This window comes from Petaurus breviceps, unplaced genomic scaffold (genome assembly GCF_028583685.1).
Source record: "Petaurus breviceps papuanus isolate PSGF00001 unplaced genomic scaffold, PetGlider_PUasm1.0 89201, whole genome shotgun sequence".
NCBI classification, from domain to species: domain Eukaryota; kingdom Metazoa; phylum Chordata; class Mammalia; order Diprotodontia; family Petauridae; genus Petaurus; species Petaurus breviceps.
The window spans coordinates 106,086-128,569 of NW_027187022.1; the positions used below are offsets into that span (position 1 = coordinate 106,086).

General features: G+C 38.1%; 1 protein-coding gene across 10 annotated transcripts in view; it reads right to left on the bottom strand.

Moving 5' to 3' along the window:
• LOC138176430 (ferric-chelate reductase 1-like) overlaps positions 1-22,484 on the bottom strand; it is a 146,405-nt gene that overhangs the window by 80,896 nt on the left and 43,025 nt on the right. For 4 of the 10 annotated variants that reach the window (XM_069107225.1, XM_069107226.1, XM_069107215.1 and 1 more), the window contains exons 1-2: positions 10,188-10,241; positions 2,248-2,395 (exon numbers count right to left, since the gene is read on the bottom strand). The exons of 3 other annotated variants lie outside the window; for them this stretch is intronic. In XM_069107225.1, coding sequence (XP_068963326.1) covers positions 2,248-2,274 — 27 coding nt within the window. In that variant the 5' untranslated portion in view covers positions 2,275-2,395; positions 10,188-10,241. Of the gene's footprint in view, positions 1-2,247; positions 2,396-10,187; positions 10,245-22,484 lie in introns of those variants that run through there. 3 more of the 10 variants (XM_069107222.1, XM_069107216.1, XM_069107220.1) reach the window with 3 other exon arrangements.

A 22,484-nucleotide genomic window follows, 5' to 3' on the forward strand; every position in this document is an offset into this window, starting at 1 on the left:
AGATAGATAGATAGATAGATAGATAGATAGATAGATAGATAGATAGAGGGGGGAGGGAGAGAGGGAGGGAAAAGAGAAGGCGAGAGAGAGAGGAAGAGGGGGAAGGGGGGAAGTCTAGGTCTTCTTAGCTTTGAGGCCAATTCTCTCTCCACTGTACCACATTGCCTCTCTTTTATGTTAATGTAATGATCACTATTTCAAAATGTATCCAAATATATTAAGATGCTATTCTTGAAGTTTAAGAATGCTATATATATATATATATATATATATATATATATATATTTAAATATATATTTTGTCTATTTCTTCACAAAGCAAAGGTTTCAATAATAACAATAATAGCTAACATATGTACATGTATATAGATATTTAGGGTATATATATAGGGATAGTCCAACTGTACTCTGCCTTCATCAAATCTCAAATAGAATTTTGTCATCGCTTTGGGGCACTGTGGTTCAAGATGATGGAGAATGTCCTGAGCAGGGCAATGGTGGTTGGCAAAAATAGTTGCCTAACCCAGTATCTCTTCTCTGCCACCTCCTTTTTTTCTCTTTTGGAGAATCACACATTTCATGCTGCTACCCTTTTTCTTCCTATCTTTCACAAATCACAGCTCAGTTAATTGTACCTCAGGAAATTTTTCATATATACATATATATGTGTATATGTATATGTATGTATATATCATATATATATGCACCTTTATTTCTTTTCCTCCTTCCTTTATTCAAATTCTTGCCTGGTTACAAGAAAATCTCTCACTTGATTACACTTATGAAGCCCCCAAATAGTCCTAATCAGAGCTGATACATATGGAAGTAATGTTTGTATAAAGCCTATATAATCTAAAGAAAAGATTTGTTTTGACATTAAACCAAAGTAAAAATCAGTGTCTTAAACAAGTGAAAAGCAGATCAAGTATTCCCAGTGCCTCTTTAAAACTAGATTCTCAATATTTTAAAAAAATGAAAATGTTTAATTCAAATTGGTTTTCTACAAAGGAATTGGGGGTGGGGTCAATAGACTGATTTGAAAAAGGACAGAAAAGGCTAATTATATTAACAAGCAAATAATTTTGCTTGTTTTAAACTCCATTTTGATAGCAGTAACTACTGGAGAAAGTTTTTTTTTCTTATTTTTATTAACATGTTCAGTAATAAAGTGACAAAATTTTCAGATGAAATGCTAAAAATTAAAATCACAGAATCCCAGAAATTGAAAATTAGATAAGATTTCAGTGATGATCTAGTCTGACCTATACACAAATGGAATCCCCATTACTACATACCCAACAAGTTATCATCCAGCTTCTGCTTGAAGACCTTCCAGGATGGAGAAATCCACCACCTATCTAGGCAATCCACTCTAATTTTGGACAGCCTCTGATTTTTAGAAGTTTTTCCTGACCAAGTCTAAATTTGCCTTTTTGTAACTTATACCCCACTCCTGGTTCTGCTTTCTGGGGTCAAACAGGACAAGTTTAATCACTTTTCTACACAACAGTATTAGTCATGAGAACAAACCCCAAAGTCTAAAATAGTTTTAGAAATAAATTTATTTAGGGGCGGCCAGGTAGCACAGCAAGTAAGAGCACCGGCTCCAGTGTTGGGATGACCTGGAGATCGAATCCCAGGCTCAGACACTTAGCACCCACCCAGACACACCTTAGCCGTGTAACCTTGAGCAAGTTACTTAACCCCAATTGCTTAGGGGCGGCCAGGTTGCTCAGTGAGTAAGAGGCTCCAGTGTCCAGATGAGCTGGATCAAATCCAGGCTCACATACTCAATACCACACCCAGAAATAACTGGCCATGTAACCTTGAGCAAGTTACTTAACCCCGAGTGCTTTAAAAAAAAAAAAAAAGGAAAGAAAGAAATTTATTTGGTCATTTGATAGAGGAGGAAATCCAGAAGAAGATTTTTCTCCTCAGTCTCTGCAAGTTATATTATATAGGGTTTCAGAGATGAGCACTAGCAGCTATTTTGAAGAAAGGGTAGTTACCACACAAGATGCATTAAGATGTAAATCAGTAAGCATAAACATTCAAATTTGGGGGACCCAAAACATAAGCATCAGATGTATCCAAGACCTGGATGGGATCCACGTATTCCCTACAGCTATCCAACTTCCCTGGGAGCATTTCTGAAATCAGCCAATATCTAGCCACATCAAGCTAGGTTCAAATAATATTAAAAAGCAATGTTTTTCCGAACAACATAAAATATTTTTCTATAACAGACCTTCAAATATTTGAAGATAACTATCATGTCACACCTGAGTCTTCTCCAGGCTAAATAAGCCTAGTTCCTTCAACTAGTCCTCATATGATATGAAGTCCAGGTGGTTGCCCTCCTCTGGACATTCTCCATCTTCTCGAACGATGGTGCCCTAAAGTGATGATAGTATTCTCAATGAGATTTGATAATGGTGGAGTATAGTGGGATTATCACTTCTATATTCCCGGAAGCTATGTCTCTCTGCAGCCTAACACTGCATTAACCTTTTTAGGAGAGCTGCCAAATCATACAGTTGACTCATACTGACCTCACAATCCATTAAAATTCCCAGATCTTTTTCAGAACTACTACTGTGTAACAATAGTTCCCCAATTACTCGTCCATCTTAAGCTAGGTGACTCAGCAGATAGAGTAATGAGCCTAGAGTCAGGAAGACCTGAGTTCAAATCCAGTCTCAGATACTTATTAGCTGTGTGACCCTGGGCAAACCACCTAAATTCTATTTTGCCCTAATCCACTGGAGAAGAAAATGGCAAGCCACTCCAGTATCTTTGCCAAGAAAACCCCATGGACATTATGGTCCACAGGGTCACAGAGTCAGACATGACTTAACAACAACATCTTATACTTGTAAAGCTGATTTTTGGGGGCCCAAGTGTAAGCCTTTATGATTATTGCTAATGAATTTCATTTTTTTAGATTCAGCCCAGTGTTCTAAACTTTCAAGATACGTTTGGATCCTGTCATCTAGCTTTGTGCTGTTTATACCTTTAACCTACAGTGTTCCCTCCAAAAAAAAAAACCTACAGTGTAGGGTCAAGCATGGATTCCTGAAATACTCCACTGGAGACCCACTGACACAGTTACAGGGAATGAACTAGTGACACATAGATAACACAGAGAATACAAAAAAGAGTTTGTATTAACAGTTTTAGAGTTTTAGTGGAAGTTGCTGGAAGATAAAAGAAAAGCTATAATGACCAAACAATACAGAACAAAGAATCTAAAAATAGTCATTAATACATTAAGTTAAACTTTATAAAGTGCTTTCCTCAAAATATCCCTTTGATGTGGAAAATATGAGCATTATTCTCTACTGAGGATCAAAGAGTTTAAATGATTTGACCAAAGGTGATACTAATTAATGTGAGTCAGGATTTGGACCCAGGTCTTTTGGCTTCAAATTAATAATAATAATAATGATGATAATGATGATGATGATGATGATGATGGCTAACATTTATGTAGCACTTAAAGGTTTACAAAAAGCTTTACTTAAATTATCTCATTTGATTCTTTTTTTTTTTTTTTGCTTTTTGGAGGGCAACTGAGGTTAAGTGACTTGCCCAAAGTCACACAGCTAGTAAGTGCATCAAGTGTCTGAGGCCGGATTTGAATTGAAGTCCTCCTGACTCCAGGGCTGGTGCTCTATTCACTGAATCACCTAGCCGCCCCCACTTCATTTGATTCTAATAACAAATCTGAGTTGTTATTAGCACTTGAGGCAGGTACTTTTATTATTCCTAGTTTACAGATATGGAAAATGAGTCCCAGAGAAGTAAATGATTCACTCAGCATCACACAGCTAGCAAATATCTGAGGCAAGATTCACACTTAGGTCTTAACTCCAAGTCCAGCACTTTATTGGTCAATTAGCAATGTTCTTTCCACTACAAGAAGTCTGTAGATCGGTTTTCTAACTTCAGCTCCCCAATGTTCTGTGATTTTCAACAAGCAATTTTCTTTTTTTCTTTTTTAACGCTATTTTAATTTAATTTTAATTTATTTTTAGTTCTCAACATTCATTTCCACAAGATTTTGAGTTACAATTTTTCTTCCCATCTTTCCCCTACCCCCACCCCAAAATAGAAGCCCACTGAATACTCCTTCCCCTAATCTGTTTTCCCCTATATCCTCCCCCATCACCTCCTAACTTTCTAGCGGGGCATGACAGAAATCTATACCCCAGTGCCTCTATACCCCAGAAACATCTTATCTCCCAGTTGCACGTAAAAAACAAATTTTTTTTAAACATTTGTTTTTAAAACTTTGAGTTCCAGATTTTTTCCCTTCCTCCCTTCTCACCCACCCCCACTGGGAAGACAAACAATTGAATATAGGTTCTACATGTGCAGTTACCCAAATCATTTCCATAGTTGTCATATTGTGAAAGACCAACTATATTTCCCTCCATCCTATCCTGCCCCCAACTTGTTCCATTTTCTCCTTTGACCCTATCCCTTTTCAAAAATATTTGCTTCTAATTATCCTCTCCCCCAATCTGCCCTCCCTTCTATCGTCCCCCCTCCTATCCCCTAGCCCCTATTTTCCTGTACGGTAAGATACCCAATTGAGTGTGTATGTTATTCCCTCCTTAAGTCAAATTCAATGAGAATCAGGTTGTCCCTTTCACCTTCCTTTTCTTCCCCTCCATTGTAACAGTTTTCTCTTGCCTCTTTTATATGAGATAATTTACCCTAATCTATCTCCTCCTTTCTCCTTTTCCCAAAAAATTCCTCTCTTACCTCAATTTTATTTTTTTAATATCATCCCTTCATATTAAACTCATCCTTTGTCCTCTATGTATACATGAACATACATATGCCCACACTCACATATATATTTATATACACATACACCCTCCTATATGTGCATATATAGATACGTATACATATATATATACACATATATTTCCTTCAACTGTCCTCAAGTAAGAAAAGTCTTATGAGTTACAATTATTGTTTCTCCATGTAGGAATGTAAATAGTTCAACTTTAATAAGTTCCCTATGATTTGTTTTTCCTGTTTATCTTCTCATGTGTCTTGTAATTGAAAGTAAAATTTTCTGTTCAGCTCTGGTTTTTTCAAGAATGCTTGAAAATCCTCTATTTCATTGAATGACCATATTTTCCCCTGTAGTACTATACTCAGTTTTGCTGGGTAGGTGATTCTTGGTTTTAATCCTAGCTCCTTTGACCTCCAGAATATCATATTCCAAGCCCTTCAATCCCTTAATGTAGAAGCTGCTAGGTCTTATGTTATCCTGATTGTGTTTCCACAATACTCAAATTGTTTCTTCCTGACTGCTTGCAGTATTTTCTCCTTGACCTGGGAACTCTGAAATTTGGCTATAATATTGCTAGGAGTTTTCTTTTTGGGATCTTTTTCAAGAGGTGATTGGTGAATTCTTTCAATTTCTATTTTGCCCTCTGGTTCTAGAATATCAGGGCAATTTTGCTTTATAATTTATTGGAAGATGTTATCTAGGCTCTTTTTTTTTGATCATGACTTTCAGGAAGTCCAATAATTTTTAAATTATCTCTCCTGGTTCTATTTTCCAGGTCAGTGGCTTTTCCAATGAAATATTTCACATTGCCTTCCATTTTTTTCATTTGTTTGGATATGTTTCGTAGTATCTTGATTTCTCATAAAGTCATTAGCTTCCAATTGCTCCAATCTAACTTTGAAGGAATTATTCTTTTCAGTGAGTTTTTGAAATTCTTTTTCCATCTGACCAAGTCTGCTTTTTAAGGCATTCTTCTCACTGGCTTTTGGAGCCTCTTTTGCCATATGAGTTAGTCTATTTATTAAGGTGTTATTTTCTTCAGTGTATTTTTGGGTCTCTTTTAGTGTACTGTTGACTCACTTTTCATGATTTTCTTGCATCATTCTCATTTCTCTTCCCAAGTTTTCCTCAACTTTTCTTACTTGATTTTCAAACTCCTTCTTGAGCTCCTCCATGGCCTGTAACTAATTCATATTTTTCTTGTATGCTTTTGATGCAAGAGTTCTGGCTTTGCTGTCTTCCTCCCGCTCCATGCCTTGATCCTTTTTGTCACCAAAAAAGGAATCTATGGTTTGATTATGTTTTTTGGGCTTGCTCATCTTGCCAATTACTTGACTTCTGAGAATTTTTCCCAGTAGAACTCTGCTTCCAGAATGCAGAGAGTTTTGTCCCAAATTGCTGCTGGAGCTATTAGTTGGGTGCCCTCTCTCCAGACACCACAAGCTCTGACTCATTGGTCACACACCCCAGGACCACCACCCAAGACCATGATCCAGATCCAAGCAGGTTAAAGCAAGAGTGACTACCCTGTGAATGGTTGCTTTGTCCCCCTACAGTCTACAAGCCAGGAGCTCCTGAGACCTCCAGGCAATGGCAGCTACATAGCCACCACTTCTCACCCTGGGGCCAGGTGCCAGACCACACTCTCAGTCTTCCTGTTCCCACAAAGTTCCACACTGATCTTTCACTTTCTTTTTGGCATTTATGGATTAATAATTCTGGAAACTGCCACAGTTGCTGGTGATTCTCCTGAAGTCTGCTCCGGGCCCACCACTGGTTGGGGCTGCCCTGGGGCCAGGAACCACGAGGCTCACATGGGGCTGTGCTCAGCTCCCAGCCTGGTGTGATAGATGCTTCCTGTTGCACTGCCGGGCTTCTTTCAGCGGGAGCTTTGTTTCTCTGTCTCTTTGTGGGTTTCGTAGCTCTAAAGTTTGTTTTTGTTTAAAGTTTGGTTTTTTTTTGTAATTTGTTTTACATGTATTGGAAGTGATTGGAGGGGAGCCCACGTCAAGTTGGTGCTTCTACTCTGCCATCTTGGCTCCACACCCAAGCAATTTTCCTAAGTTAGCCAAATGCCTTGAGAAATAATTGGGAAAAGGGCCATATTACCAATTACATAAGAATGATCGATTAAGAATTTGTAACTAATTGAGACTATCTGAGGTTTTCTTAAACGTAGTACCTTTCTGAAATAATACCTAACTAAATTATAAATCCTTCAAAGGTTAAAAGGCTTTGAATTCTATAATAGATGAAACATTCATAAGAAAGGAGAGAGAGAAAGAGAGAAAGTCAAAGTTCCTAATAAAATGTTTTCTGCTCAACTTTCCCATTCAGCAATTTGTAGTTTCAGTGTTTTTAAAGGAAATGATTGCTTTGAGGTTCACTCTATTGGTTAGTCCATCATCTTAAAACAAAAGGGTATCTGACCAAGTTTATCTTCTGTCAATCAATCAGCTAGCAAGTCTTGAGTTGTTATGACCTCCTGCTACACTTTTAACACAGTGTTAGATGCTGGGCAAAACTATAAGCCATCAAGGAGCACAAGAAGTAGATAGACCATTTGGTGATGCAATATGAAACAATAGTAAATGATACAAGACAGTATATAATTAAGCACTACATTGTAAAAATAAATACCAAGTGCTACAGATATTCAGAGAAGAGAGATCAATAAGGGTTCAAGCAGAGTAGGTTTTGTGTAGCAGCTAGAACTTGAACTGGGCCTTAAACAGTGAGTTGGGATAGGCTGAAAAGAGGATGGGAGAAATTTGAAGGTATAGAGGAGAAAAAGGAATATGGCTTATTTGTGAAGCAATGAGAATACTGATCTGACTGTAACCACAAAGACTGCATAGCATAAACATTAATTTTTAAAATAGAATTTCATTAAATCTGCTACCCATATAAGAGATATGATCATAAATATATGGGTAATCTTTACAGTTTACAAAATTATGAGTTCATTAGGTTGCTAATTGTCAATACACCTTAATCTTAATGCAAAAATCTTTGAGCTGGAAAGAACCTTTTTATTTTATTTTTAATTAATGAAATAAAACAGGCATTTCCATAACATAGTACAATTTTTAAAAAGATGATTGCTGAGGCAGCTAGGTAGCTCAGTGAATAGAGCACTGGCCCTGGAGTCAAGAGGACCTGAGTTCAAATCTGGCCTCAGACACTTAACAATTACTAGCCGTGTGACCTTGGGCAAGTCACTTAACCCCAATTGCCCCTCCAAACAGCAAAAAAAAAAAAAGGTGATTGGACATCAAATTGCAAATCTATTATGTACAACATATAATAGTCTTATAAATTTCTCTTTTTTTCTTCCCTCCCTTCCTCCCCACCCTAGAGATGGCTACCATTAAACAAAAATATGCATATATGTAAAATCATTCTATAGATACTTTTACTTATCAGTTCTTTCTCTAGATGCAGTTAGTATCTTCATATGTCCTTTGTAGCTAATTTGGGTGTTTATAATTGTCCAAATGACTTAGTCACTCAATGTTGTTCTTAAAACAATATTGCTGTTACTGTATACAATGTTTTCTTGGTTCTGGTCATTCTGCTCTTCATTATAGCATGCAAATCTATCCATGTTTTTCTAAAATCAATGAGTTCATCATCTCTTATAGCACAGTAGTAGTCCATTTTACAATCATATACCACAACTTGTTTAGCCATTCCCCAATTTATAGTTCTTTGCTACCACAAGGAGAGCTACTATAAAATATTTAAGAACATAAAGGTTATTTTCCTTTATCCCTAATCATCTTTAGAAATATACCTAGTAGTGGTACCGCTAGGTCAAAGGGTATAGGCAGTTTAATAACTTTGAGATGAAAAGAATCTTAAGCTAAAATCTAGCATTTGGCAGAAAAAGCAAGTGCTTGGTATAGTAGGAAAAGCATTGAACTCAAAAAAGCATTAAGGACGACTCATATTCATATAACACTTTTACAAAGTACTCCAAGAAACCCAAGTTCATATACTAGCTCTGATACATAATAGCTGTGTGACAATGAGCAAGTCACTCAACCTCTCTCTGAGTCTGGGTTTCCTCATGTAGTAAACAGGGATAATGTTACTTGTTGAGTAACAAGACAGGGTTGTTGTGAGGATAAAACAGATGTGTAGCAAACTGCTTTGCAAACCTTAAAGCACTATATAAATGCCAGCTAATATGTTACTAATAAAAAGGCATAAAACCTACCACCTGACTCAGCATTATAAGGAAAATTCCTTGTAAGGCAATATAAACCCAAGACTGGTTTTGTTCTTATTTCCCCAGTGCGTCATAGTTGGTACATGATAAAGAGGGTTTGTTGTTGTTTGCCCGTTGTTTTTTTTTTAATTTAAACTGATAATAAATGTCAGGTAGAAAAGGTACATCCCATTAAAGGGGCATAAACCACATAACCCATCTTTCCTCTACTAAGTCAAATTAGTGTGCTTTTCCCTGCTTCATGCAAAACCAATCAAAATTTAAAGTTCGGCTTTTTGTTTATTTTGAAAACAAACTCCAGATCTGAAACCAATCCACTCTAAGCCATACATCTCTGGCACTATCCAAGGACAAAACCAGCCTGGAGAAAGATCCTCAAGTAATAAAGTTGAATTCTTTCAAAGACAAGCTACAGGTTTGCAAACTGGAAATTCATTCTCAACATACTAGAAACCTGAGACATTTTACAAAATAAGAAAAGGAAGAAGGGAATAATTTTTGAGAAGCTACAACTTTTCTGTAACTTAAGAAAAAAATTAATTTGATGAGCATTACATTTTGCCATTTTCCAAGTCACTGATAAAACTGCACAGAACCAAGCACAGATCCCTGAATTTTTGTTTAAAAAAAAAACAGATTACAAGATTTGGGACTAAAACTTCTGGCTAAAAATCTCTCGGTATTTAAAAAGCCAATTAAAGCCTGAATCAATTCCCATGCAGTAGTACCATCCAATTTTGTAATTAAAGCTGTATACCCAGTAGTTTCAAAATTATAATAATTAAACCCAGAAATTTTTGCACAAACAAAATTAGAGCTTTTTCATTATTAGGTTGAGAAAACACTCTTCTCCTTATTGCTACACTTTTCTCCTCATTAAAGCACATTACTCAATGTCATGAGACAGCTCATTAATTCCCTGCCCTTTGGAGCACGCATTACCACAATTACAAGCATAAGAAAATCATTAAAAAAAAAAAAGCATTTGTTCCCTATCTCCTGCCTACCTTCTACTCTCCAGATAAACATTCACTTTCTATACTCTTCCTTGTGGACTTCATACTAATTAGATTTTTGTATAACACTACAAATGCTTTGCCGGGCAAGATTCTAGACAGAGAGACTACTCAAAGACACAGCTTACCTTCAGAAGACTAACAGGGCACCTAACCAACTTCCTGGTTTCCTTACAACTTGTATCAGATTACAGCTGTTGGGTGGAGCTAATTTACTCAGTAATCAACTGTGAACACACCATGCTAAACTGCAAAGCTCAGCTAGCAAGGCAAATTCCACATGGCTGGAAAGAACACTTTTGTAATAAATTCTTCTTTTAAAAAAGTAATTCATCTAGAAAATACTAAGAATTTTTTACCTGCAAAATAATTTGCTAATATATAGTCATAATAATTGCTCATGTATATGATTATATATACTGTTACGTGTTTTTCACAACTTATTTCATTTGAGGCTTACAACGATCTTTCGAAGTGGGTAATACTGATACTATCATTCCCATTTTACTGATGAGGAAAGTAGAGCTATGCAGCTAGTAAATGACGATAGTGTTCGGTGAACCCAGGTTTTCCTGACTCCAAGACAAGCATTTTGTCCATTACCTACCTAGACAATACAAAAGTATATAAGAACTAATGTAAGAAGAGTTTATAGAAGTGTGACACTATCTAGACAATAGTCATTGAGCAACTTTTCAGCTATACAAGTAAGATAACAGTCATATTTCAGATAATTTAAATAAGAATAGATTAATTCGATGGACAGACAGATACAATGCAGCAGACTACTAAGAGAATTAAGTCAACATTCACCTTGAAAAATAGTCAGTAAGCAGAGAAGTGGACCACAAAATAGAAACTAGATATGCCAAGATATATGGATATATTTCAGCACAAAAAGGACCCTAAATTTATTTTATTTGTAAATGAGATCCTTTTACAAACTGAATTAACTGTAGAAGAAAAACAATGATTTCCAAAGAAGTATTTTCCACAGCCCACCTCAACCTACTGACTAATTAATCACATGTGCAGACTATGAAATACAAACCTTGACCTTTCTTCTTAGGAAATGCAATGACTATCATTTAAAAGTAAATATTCAGTTTTGTTGTTGTTCAGTCATTTCAGTCTTGTCCAACTCTTCATGGCCCTATTTGAGGTTTTCTTGGCAAAAATACTGGAGTGGCTTGCCATTTTCTTCTCCAGCTCATATTATAGACAAGGAAACTAAAGCAGCCAGAGGAAACTGAGGCAGCCAGAGTTAAGTGATTTGCCCAGGGTTACACAACTAGTAAGTGTCAGAGGTCAAATTGGAACTCAGGTCTTTCTTAGTCCAGGTCTTACATTCTATCTACTTTGCCACCTAGCTCCCAGATCTCACTCACCCTCTTAATTATTGAGAAAAAGGCCTGTATGAATAAGGGAGGAGGGTAAAGAAGCACAATTCTGTTGTTACCCTTTAAGTCTTTTTCTTTAAGGGCTATTCCTAAAAAGAAAAGTTCTTTTCTATGACATAGAAACACTTTAGTCTGAAGACAACCCCCTTTTGTTTGGCCTATTCCTAGGGGCTGCTCTATGATGGCTTCCTTTAAACCAAGTCAGCTGTCTTTCTCTCTCAAACTGAATTTTCAGGCAAGATACCTCAGCTGTTTCTCTTTATAACTAGGCCCTTTACTGAATTTTTTCTCATTAAAATCCCATAACATTCTGTATACCAAAGTTGAACACAAAAATTGAATGGCCAGTTGGTGTTAGGTTATCTACACATTACTATTACTAAAACAAACAATAGTAGTAGTACTAATAATAAAAGTAGTTGTGGTTTTTGTTGTTGTACTAGCAGTAGTAACTTTGTATAGCACTTTAAGGTCTGCAAGGTGTTTTACATATATTAGCTCATTTGATCTTTACCACAATTCTGTGAGGTAAATGCTATTATTTTACAGATGAGGAAACTGAGACTGGGAGAGGTTTATGACTTACCCAGTGTTAAAAAGCTAGTGAATGTCTGACTTAGGAGCTACCCACTAAGCCAAATTACCTCTACAATAGAGTCATTGAATCATTTATCTATTTTTTACAAAAACTTTCATCTAGGAGGCAGGAAACTTGGATTCTAGTTCCAGCCACTAACTAGCTGTGTGACCCTGAGTTTGTCATTTAGACTCTGTGACCTTCAGCTTTCTTATCTGTGATATAAGGAAGTGAACTAGGATGGAAAGAACACTAGACTTTGAGTCAGAGCATTTGACCTTGAATCACTTCTCCCACTCATGCTATCCCTTAATGTCTCTGAACCTATTTCCTCTTTTGTGAAATAAACTTGAAGATGACCTCGGTGGTGCCTTCCAGCATTAAATCTATGATTCTATGAGTAAATGACCTATAAGGCCCTTCCTGCTTTGACATTCTATATTTACTGTTTAATCCAGAAAGGTCCTAATTACTACAAATAATGAATCCTCTGGAAGTGGTTACATGCATTTTAATTTGTACTATTTGAAGTTATAATTATGTAAAACATGAAAATCGGTTTCAACTCAATGGAAATATGCAATGTGAATTTTAATAATATGTCTACTTCAGGGGATATAGATGCCCTACCTGGAATGTATAGTAGTGCTGGAAAGGGGCTTTAGAAATCATCTACGCATAGCATCAGAGATTTATGAGCACATGACATATATTTAAAACTGCTCATGAAAACATGTCAGTTGGGAAGGAGACAGCCTGAGAAAGTAGATAGAACACTGATTCTGTAGTCTCAGGAAATAGGTTCAGATCCTTGCTTATTTGATGTGTGACTTAGATGAATCACTTGATGACCTCTGTGACTTAGATGAATCACTTGACCTCTCTGGGCCTTAGTTTCCTTACCTGCAAAATGAGAAGGGTGGACCAGATGATCTCTGAGCTTCCTTCTAGCTATAGATCTATGAGGATGATTTTTTTTTGGAGGAGGGAGGTGAGGCAGTTGGGGTTAAGTGACTTGCCCAAGGTCACACAGCTAGTGAATCAAGTGTCTGAGGCCAGATTTGAACTCAGGTCCTCCTGACTCCATTCACTGTGCCACCTAGCCATCCCCATACCTACTATATGTTAAATGCTGGAGTCAGGAAGATTTGGAGTGAAGTCCTGCTCTTGACCCATACTAACTGGGTCACCATGGATAAATTGCCCAACTTCTATATGCTCCCAAGCAATTCTCTAAAGTAGGAGTTCTTAACCTAAGATTATGAACATTTTAAAAAAATATTCTGATAACTATCTCAATATATTGATTTTCTTTGCAATCCTATGTATTTTATGCATTTAAAAATGTGATTCTGAAATGAGATCCATAGACTTCACCAGACTTCCCAAGGGGTCCATGACACAAGAAAGGTTAAGACCCTTTGTCCTTAGACTGTTACAAATCTGCCGATTTATATTGGTAAAGAAGAGTTCCCCACACCCATTGCATCACAGGGGTAGACCCACACTAAAAGGAAAAACACTCTCAAAATCCTAGTTTAGGTGGTTTAACAATATCCTAATAGAGTATAAGTTTCTTGAGGTTAGAGATGTTTTGTTATTATCTTTGTGCCTGGTATGTGATTGGTGCTTTTTGAATTAAATCATACTAACTGCTGCTAAAACCTTCTAATCTTTTGGAATTCATTCAACAGTAAGGAGCTATATATTCTGTCCTGGTCAGACCACATCTGAAGTTCTGTGCTCAGTTCTGGTTCTCACACTAAGAAGGAAATTGCAGATCTGGAGAAGGATAAGAAGGATAGTGAGGCGACCTAAAACCATGTGAGGATCAGTCAGAGGGATTGATGTTTAGCTGAAAAAAGAGAAGACAGAGAAAACAGGATCCTCTTCTTCAACTATTTGAAGGGTTGTCATTTGGAATGTTAATAAGTAAACTTTGAGGTTTATGAAGCATTTTATATACATTTTATTTGAGCCTCATGTCAAATTTATTAGACAGGTACTATAGATATTAATTTTCCCATTTTACAGAAAAGGAAACTGAACTGGGGCTGAGGGAAAGGGCGGGTGAAAGACTTGCCCATGATCACATAGCTAGTGTCAGAGGCAGGATTTAAGCCTTGGTTTCTCTGACTCCAAGTCAAAGATTCTATGCACCATACCAAACTGCTTATAAAGAATGACTTTGACTTTTTCTACTTTCAGCAATTCAATAAACATTTATTAAACTATTAATATGTGCAAATTACTGAGGATACAAAGACAAAGCCTAAAATACTCTAGTCCTTGCCCTCAAAAAGTCGACATAGCCAAGGGGGAAGGAGAGGCAGAGAGAGGGAAAGATATAATATGTGTACAGATAAACAAACACAAAGCAACACAAGGTAACTTGAAGATGAAGAGAGTGCTAACAGCTAGACAATCAAAAAAGTCCTTGTGTAGGAGGTGGCATCTGACCTGTGCCTTAAGCTACTTTACCCAATATAGGAAACTAGGACTGTAAGTAACAGCTTCAGAAAAGCAGAAGAAACTTTCTAAAGCTGAGGACTCTCTAAACATAGAACGAGCTGACTGACTCATTATGTAGTGAGCTCCTTGTCATTGGAGGTATTCAAACAAAATAAGGAATACCATTTGTTGGGGATGTTTCAGAGGAGATTCCTACTCCAGATGGTTGGATTAGATGCTCTCTATTAGGTCTTTTTCTACTCTGAATGATTTTAGACCTTCTAACTGAACAACAGAGAAAAGGAAAACTCTTCATATTACATGACAAGGCCTGGACTAGATAATCTCTGTCTTGACCAGGATTGGTGCTCTAGGGTTCTAAGTGTAGCCCAGATTTCTCTGCTATGCCTAGCTCTAATGTGTAGATGCTTTAGAAGGGCCTTTTTGAGCATGCCCAGTTTGTCTAACATGGAGCTCAATGAATTCCCTACCATGTGAATGGGGATAACCTCCTTTGACTGGCTTCCTGTCTCTTTAAAACTGCCAAGACTGAGCCATTCATATTCTTTTCCATCATCATCTTGGCTGCACTTTTTCCACCAACTCTTTTCTGTTGCTGGTGGAAACCACGAACTAAACTGGTGAGACAGGAAGGAATATCCTGCCCTGTTCTCCTACTCCAGTTCCTTGGAAATGGACCTCAGGAGTGTTTCTGTTCTGTGTTATTTCTCCTCAGTTTCAGGTGCCTGAGGTGATACTCGCAGGACTAGAGTTCGAGTCATGTGACCTTGGAGCCAAGATTGTGGGCAGTGTGGTACAGCCAGTCAGCCTGGCATGGGAACCCTAAGAGGTAGGGCATCTAAGACTTCAGCCCAAGGGGGAGTGGGACTGTGCTCTATAGGCAGCCAGCTAAGCTGTGAACCAATCACCTTCCCTTCACTGGACTGAGGTGGGACAGGGGGTGGGGAAGGGGAGGATTATGCCTCTCAAAAGCTAGTGGGAGTAAATTTGTATATTTGTGACTGTATCTCTTGAAGCAAATATTTCCGTGTTAAAGTTCCTCTGTATTACATAAGTAACATGGGATCTGAGGAGAGGACAATACAGTAACCAGCCTTCAAGTTCCCTGTGCCTATAGGAGCATAATTATCTTCTCTATACAGTTAGTGATCAAAGGCATGCTCTCATCAAGTGCCCTGGGCTTAGACCTGAATCCTATTGTAGTACTCTGTACAGGAATGCCATTGAAATTGGTTTATGTAAACACTACCAACAGAACATACCCCATAAAGATACATCCATATTAAGACCCTGGGAACAATTGCCAACGGTTCGTATAGATAAATTATTCCCCCCCCAAAAAAAAATTATCAGATACAAGCCACATAATGTTGATTTTACTTCTCTTTAATGTCATAGACACAGAGCTAGACGAGAACTTAAATGTCAATGAGTTCAACCCTCTCATGTTACAGATGAGAAAGTGTTGAGTCCCAGAGAGGTGCCTAGGCCGAGACCATAGGGGTAATAAGCAGCAAAGCTGAGATTCCAAACCAGGGCCTCAGCAAGCATGCTTTCTACTAAACCATGTTACTTTATTTTCCTTCCTCTGGAGATTAAGCTATGGACAGTGTGATTTTATTTCATTTCAGAATTTTTTATGGCTTACAACAATGTGCCAGAGATAGTATGAAGGGTGGGGGGAGGCCTCTATGTGGCACACTGAATAGACCACTGTCCCTGGAGTCAGGAGGACCTGAGTTCAAATCCAGCCTCAGACACTTGACACATTCACTAGCTGTGTGACCTTGGGCAAGTCACTTAACTTCAATTACCTTGCCTTCCCCCCCCAAAAAAAAAAGAAAAGAAGGGAGGAGGTGAAAGAAATAAGCATTTATAAAATGCCTGCTTTGTGCCAAGCATTGAGCTAGGTGCTTTTTACAAATACTTCTCATTTGATTCTTACAACAACCCTGTGGGTGGGTGCTATTATTATTATCTCCATTTTATAGTTGAGGAAACTGAGGCAAACAGGTTAAGTGACTGTCCCAGGGTGACAGAGCTAGTAAGTGTCTGAATTCAAATTTGAACTCAGGTCTTCCTGACTCCAGCCCCAGCTCTCCATCCATCGTGCCACCAGCTGCCAAGGAAAGTTATAGGAGAATGGTACTATGTCATTCAACTATTAACATAATCTGACACCTTATGCTTCAACCCAAAATCCAGTAGGATAATTGCAGTCAGCTGTGCCTACTCTTCACTGGCAATTAAGTTTATACCACATCCAAGTCTCTGCACTAAAGCTGTCATTAAACCAATTAGTATACACAAAAAGAAGAGTGAAAAACCCAAGGGGTAAAGGAAACTCTAGTTCCATCTGTTTAGCCCTAAACTTCAGTTCTAGACTAGGTAGCTTTTAATATAGAAGCAATTAAAAAAAAACTACAACTTTGGGGGAGAAAGTACACCCAGGTGTAGGGAGTTGGGAAAACATGGGTTCAAATTCTGCCCCAGACACTCCTAGTGGTGTGACCTTAGGCAAGTCAAATCAAGCCAAGTCAGTAAGCATTCAATAAGGGTTTAATGTGTTTCAGACACTGTGCTAAGTTCTAAGGGAAAACAAGGCAAGAAACAGTCCCTGTTCTCAATGAACTCACAGTGTAATGGGGGAGACAACATGCAAACAAATATATGCATCTAAGATATGTACGGGGCGGGGCGGGGCGGGGGCGGGGGGGGTGGGGGGGGCAGGTGGCTCAGCAAGTAAGAGCACCGGCTCCAGTGTCAGGATGACCTGGATCAAAATCTGGGCTCAGATACTCAGCACCACACCCAGAAATGACTGGCCATGTAACCTTGAGCAAGTTACTTAACCCCAATTGCTTTAAAAAAAAAGAAAAAAAAAAGATATGTACAGGGTAAATCAAAGAGAATCTCAGAAGGAAGATGCTAGCATTAGGGAACACAGGGAAAGGTTTCTTACAGAAGGTGGGATTTTAGCTGAGTCTGGAAGGAAGCCAAAGAGGTCAGGAAACAGAGTCAAATAGGGAATTTATTTTATTCATGGAGGCAGCCAGTGAAAATGCCATCAGGAGATGGAGTTTCATTTGTGAAGAACAGCAAGGAGGCCACTGTCTCTAGATCATAGACTAGATCATAGAGTATATGGAGGAATGTAAAGTGTAAGAAGCCTGGAAAGACAGGGAAAGCTCAGACTATGAAGTGCTTTTAAAGGCCAAGGAGGATTTTATATTTAATCATGGAGCTAATAGGAAACCACTGGAGTTTATTGAATAGGAAAGTGGCATTCAGTCCTAAGCTCATTCAGCCTTAATTTCCTCATCTATGAAATGGGGGTTAATAATACTTTCATCACAAGGTTATGTTTTGTTTTTGAGGATCAGTAAAGTTATGTATGTAAAGTACTTTGCAAAGTGTTAATTAAGTGTAGGTCATTACTGTCATCCTATAGTTGTATGCTCAACATCACATAGTAAGTGGGAAAGTGATTCTGTCTCCAAATCCTTATACATATGATAGAATTTGAACCCAGGTCTTACTGACTCTAACTGTAATGTTCTGGCCATCCACTCTGCCACCCTGATTCTCAAAAGTCTAAATATATTAGTATAGGGAGGAAGTAAAGCACTATTTCAGTTCTCAAGAGGTAATTTTTTAATTCTGGGACCATCACAAAAATGCTAAATATCTGAATGGATGTGTAAAGGGTCTAGTCAAGCCTGAAAAACATGAGATAAGCTATCAGAGGCGGTCCACAAAGCCCGTGGATCTCTGTAGGTTCTTAGTGATTACAGGGTTTTCCCTTTGAAAGACTTCATCTCCCTTCCATGGCTCCATTTGCCTTCTTCAGCAGCCTAGCCCATATTCCATGAATTTCAGCTGCTGTTACCTAAACAGGTGATTTGGGTAAAAGGGCAATACAACAGAGATAGATTTGAATTCACAACTTCCTAAATGAGGGTTAAAGTTGGAATCAGGAAGACAGATTCAAATTCTACTTCTGACACTTACTAGCTGTGTGACCCTGGTTGAGTTCCTTAACCTCTTGAGTTTTCTCATCTGTACGATGGAGCTAATAGTAATATTAACTCCACCTCCACCCCCACCAGGGTTGTAGTAAGACTCAAATGAGAAAATATACATAAAGTACTTTGCAAAGAATTAAAACACTCTGTGTCAACTATTATTATTCTAGGTCTGATACAAGTTATAAAGAAATTTGGTTTGATTTTTTTTCAAGTGATGCTGTCCAAAGTCCTGTTAGTAAGTCAAAATACCATTATTAGTCAGTTAGGTGGCACAGTGGAGAGAGCATTAGGCTAGAATCGGAAAGACCTGAGTTTAAGTCTGGCCTCAGACACTTACTGGCTGTGTGACCCTGGGCAGATCACTTAACCTCTATTTGCCTCACCTTCCTTATCTATAAAACGGAGGTAATAATAGCACCCTTCCCAGGGTTGTTGTGAGAATCAAATGAGATAACTGTAAAGTGCTTAGCACAGAATCTGGCACATAGTAAACACTATATAAATGTTAACTCATTATAATGATAATAATTATTATTATCATTAGTAGTAGTATAAATTGTTCTCCCCATAAATCCCAAAGGCCCTGAAAGAATAAGTTCATGTTTTGCTGGAAAACTCCAGTGGCATTATACAGTACAAAGGACATGATTATATATTCAAACTGTCTCCAATTTGTCTGAAATCTAACTTTCCACTCATTCACCACCCCTATCTAAATAAGGCAATAAATCCCACCCAATCCCACTCCCACAGACTTAATTTGGTGGAATCAACTATGTGACCCCAAAAAATGAGGCAAATGTACTGCTTCTGCACTTTGGGATACAGACTAGACCTGTGATTTCATGCACATAGGGAACAACTGGGTGAGAAACTCCCTCTACCAATTTCTCTGCAATCTTTGGGAGCTGTTTGTGATGCAGAGAGGTTAGGCGTCCCACATCCAGCATACTCAGTGACAGCTCTGCAACTCAAAGGCAGCTTGCTAGCCATGCTGCCACAAAGACTTGATCATCGCAGCTGAACTTTAGCTCACTGGGCTTTTATTTTCCTTTCACAAACAACTCAAAGGCTCCAACAGAAGAAGTAGGACAGACAAGGCCCTAATACCTATTTTCCTCTAGGAATTCCTGTGATATTTATGTGCCTTTCAAATCTGACCAGCAAACAAATGCAGTTCAAGGGATGAAGACTCCAGGAGTCAAATCAGTCCCACAGTGTCAGGGTCAATTGGGATACAACACTTTTGCTTCAGCAGTAATGAAAATGAAACCCTGTAGCTGACCTGAGATTCTACTGACATTATTTGGAAAAGAACAGGATTACTTCATTATTCCCCAAAACATCCAAACTGTGACATACCATCAACTCAAGTCCAATCATTTGGCTGAGGTGGAACCCTGAGTCCACTGAATTCAGCAGCCTGGCCCAGCAGGGCTTCAGCTGAAGACAGAAACAATTGAGCTAAATAGCAGGATTATGAGTTCAGTGCAGAGTGGTATAGTTTATTTCCTTCACTGTTCTGCCTTGGCATGTGCAATTAATGCCTACTGTTTATAGCCAGCCCCACCCTCCACCCTATAGCTTCCTCTAAATTCTCCACAGTAAGACAGTTCCTGCTGCCTTCATAGTTTTCCATGATAAGGGATGGCTCTCAGAAGCAGAGGAAAGGGCTTTGGGATTTGTATAGTGTGAGTGGAGCCTGTTGCCTGTGCTGGAGCCATATAAAGTGCTGCAGGTCAGGATTAGCTAGGGAGTCCATCCAATGATCTATATATTACCTTAGCTTTTCTCTACCATTTCCCTTCTAACTCTCAAATTCTGTGATTTTGTGGTAGCTGGACAGTAACAAGGAATCTTGTCCTTTCTTTCAAGGGGGCCATACACATGAGAGAGGTCCTGAGCCAAGGAGAATGAGCATAGAACTGCAACAAGGACAGCTAGGTGGTACAGTGAATAGAGCACTGGCCCTGGAGTCAGGAGGACCCGAGTTCAATACTTGACACTTAACCACTAGCTATATGACCTTGAGCAAGTCATTTAACCCCAATTGCCCCACACACTCACACACGCACAAACACACACACACACACACACACACACATACACATACACATACACACACACACACAAACTACAACAGATTTCTTAGTCCAAGCTCATTTAAAAGAATTAATTTCTGGATATTTAAGATGTTCTTGCCAAGGTGAGACTACTCCCCATAAAGATGGGTCACTGGATCTAGAAACCACAGTTGGCAATGAGAACAAACCCCAAAATCTGGAATAGTTTTAGAAAGAAATTTATTTGGTCATTTGGTAAAGAAGGAAATCCAGAAGATGCCCCTCCTCAGTCTCTGCAGTGTTTATATTATACAGGGTTTCTGAGAAGAGTACTAGCATACAGGACACGTGATAATTAAGTTATTGTGTAGACAGGCAAGTTCCTGAGCAAGGCCCATTAAAATGTCTATCAGGAAGCATAAATATTCTATTCTGGGGAACCAAAAATACAAGCATTAGGTGAATCAAAGACCTGGGTCTTTGTTTGATGGCTCAGTGGATAAAGCGCTGGACCTGGAGTCAGGAAAACCTGGCTTCAGATCTGGCCTCAAACACTCACTAGCTGTGCGAACCTGAACAGATCACCTGATTCCTGCTTGCCTCAATCCACTGGAAAAGGAATCCAGTATCTTTGCTAAGAAAATCCCATGGAGAGTATGGTCCATGGGGTCACAAAGAGTTGCACACAACAGAGACCTGGGTGGGATGCAAGTATTCCCAGAAGTGCTCTGCCTTGCTTCCCTGGGAGCTATCTCTAAGGTAAGCCAATTTCTAGCCACATCAAGCAAGGTTCAAACAATATCAACACATAAGGTTTGTGAGAAATATGATAAAATATTTCCCTACACCACCTCAGACAGCAAAGACTTGATGTCTTTGTCAAATAGTGAGATATGATAGCTAAGGCCCACACCAGTCAGCAAGTTTATAATTATTATTAATAGTAAAAATTACTGGCATTAATATAGCACTTTAAGAGTTACAAAGTGCTTTACATATGTTATCTCATTTGACCCTCACAACAACCTTGTGAGATAGGTATTATTATTGTCCTCGTTTTGCAAAAGAGGAAACTTGGGCAGACAGAGGCTAAGTGATTCGCCCACAGTCAGACAACTAGTAAATGTCAGAGTCAACATGAACTCAGTTCTTCCTGACTCCAAATGCAGATTCTATCAACAATATCACTTAACTTATTCATAAAACCTCACTGAGAAGGGATAATACAAGATCATGAGCAGTATTCTTTATAAAACAGCTGGAATCAATGGAGAGAAAAGCAAATGTAATGAAAACTTGATAAAAGACTCAACTAAGCAAATCTCTCCACAATCATTTGAAGATAAAACCAGAAGAAAGAATAAGTAGACAAAAAATGGAAAATATCTATAAATATTTTTAAATAACCAAACTTTTTTTTTTACCATCAAGCATAGTGGAACCATCACATTTGCACTGTAATATAACATTTCCAGATGTTTCATTTGAGAAAGTAGAAATGGCCCTGAAGAAAACAAAGATAAGAAAAGCATTCAAATTAGATCAAATGAAAGAGGGCTTTTCTGGTAGCAATATAATTTGCAAGTAATGGGGAATCATTTCTCAAGGTGTATCTAAAACAGTAGATGATACAAAAGTCATGGAGAAAAAACTCAGAAAGTATTATTTTTTAAAATAACTGAGAAAATAAGAATAATATCCTTATGGAATGTACGTTCTTTGAGGCTAGGGAGTGTTTCCTTTTTGTCTTTGCATCAACAGCACCTAGCACAATGTGATAGATTGATCACCAACCTGTAAGCCTACTTTGCCATCTTTATAAAAATTTAATGAGAGTAATATATATATATATATATATATATATATATATATATATATATATATA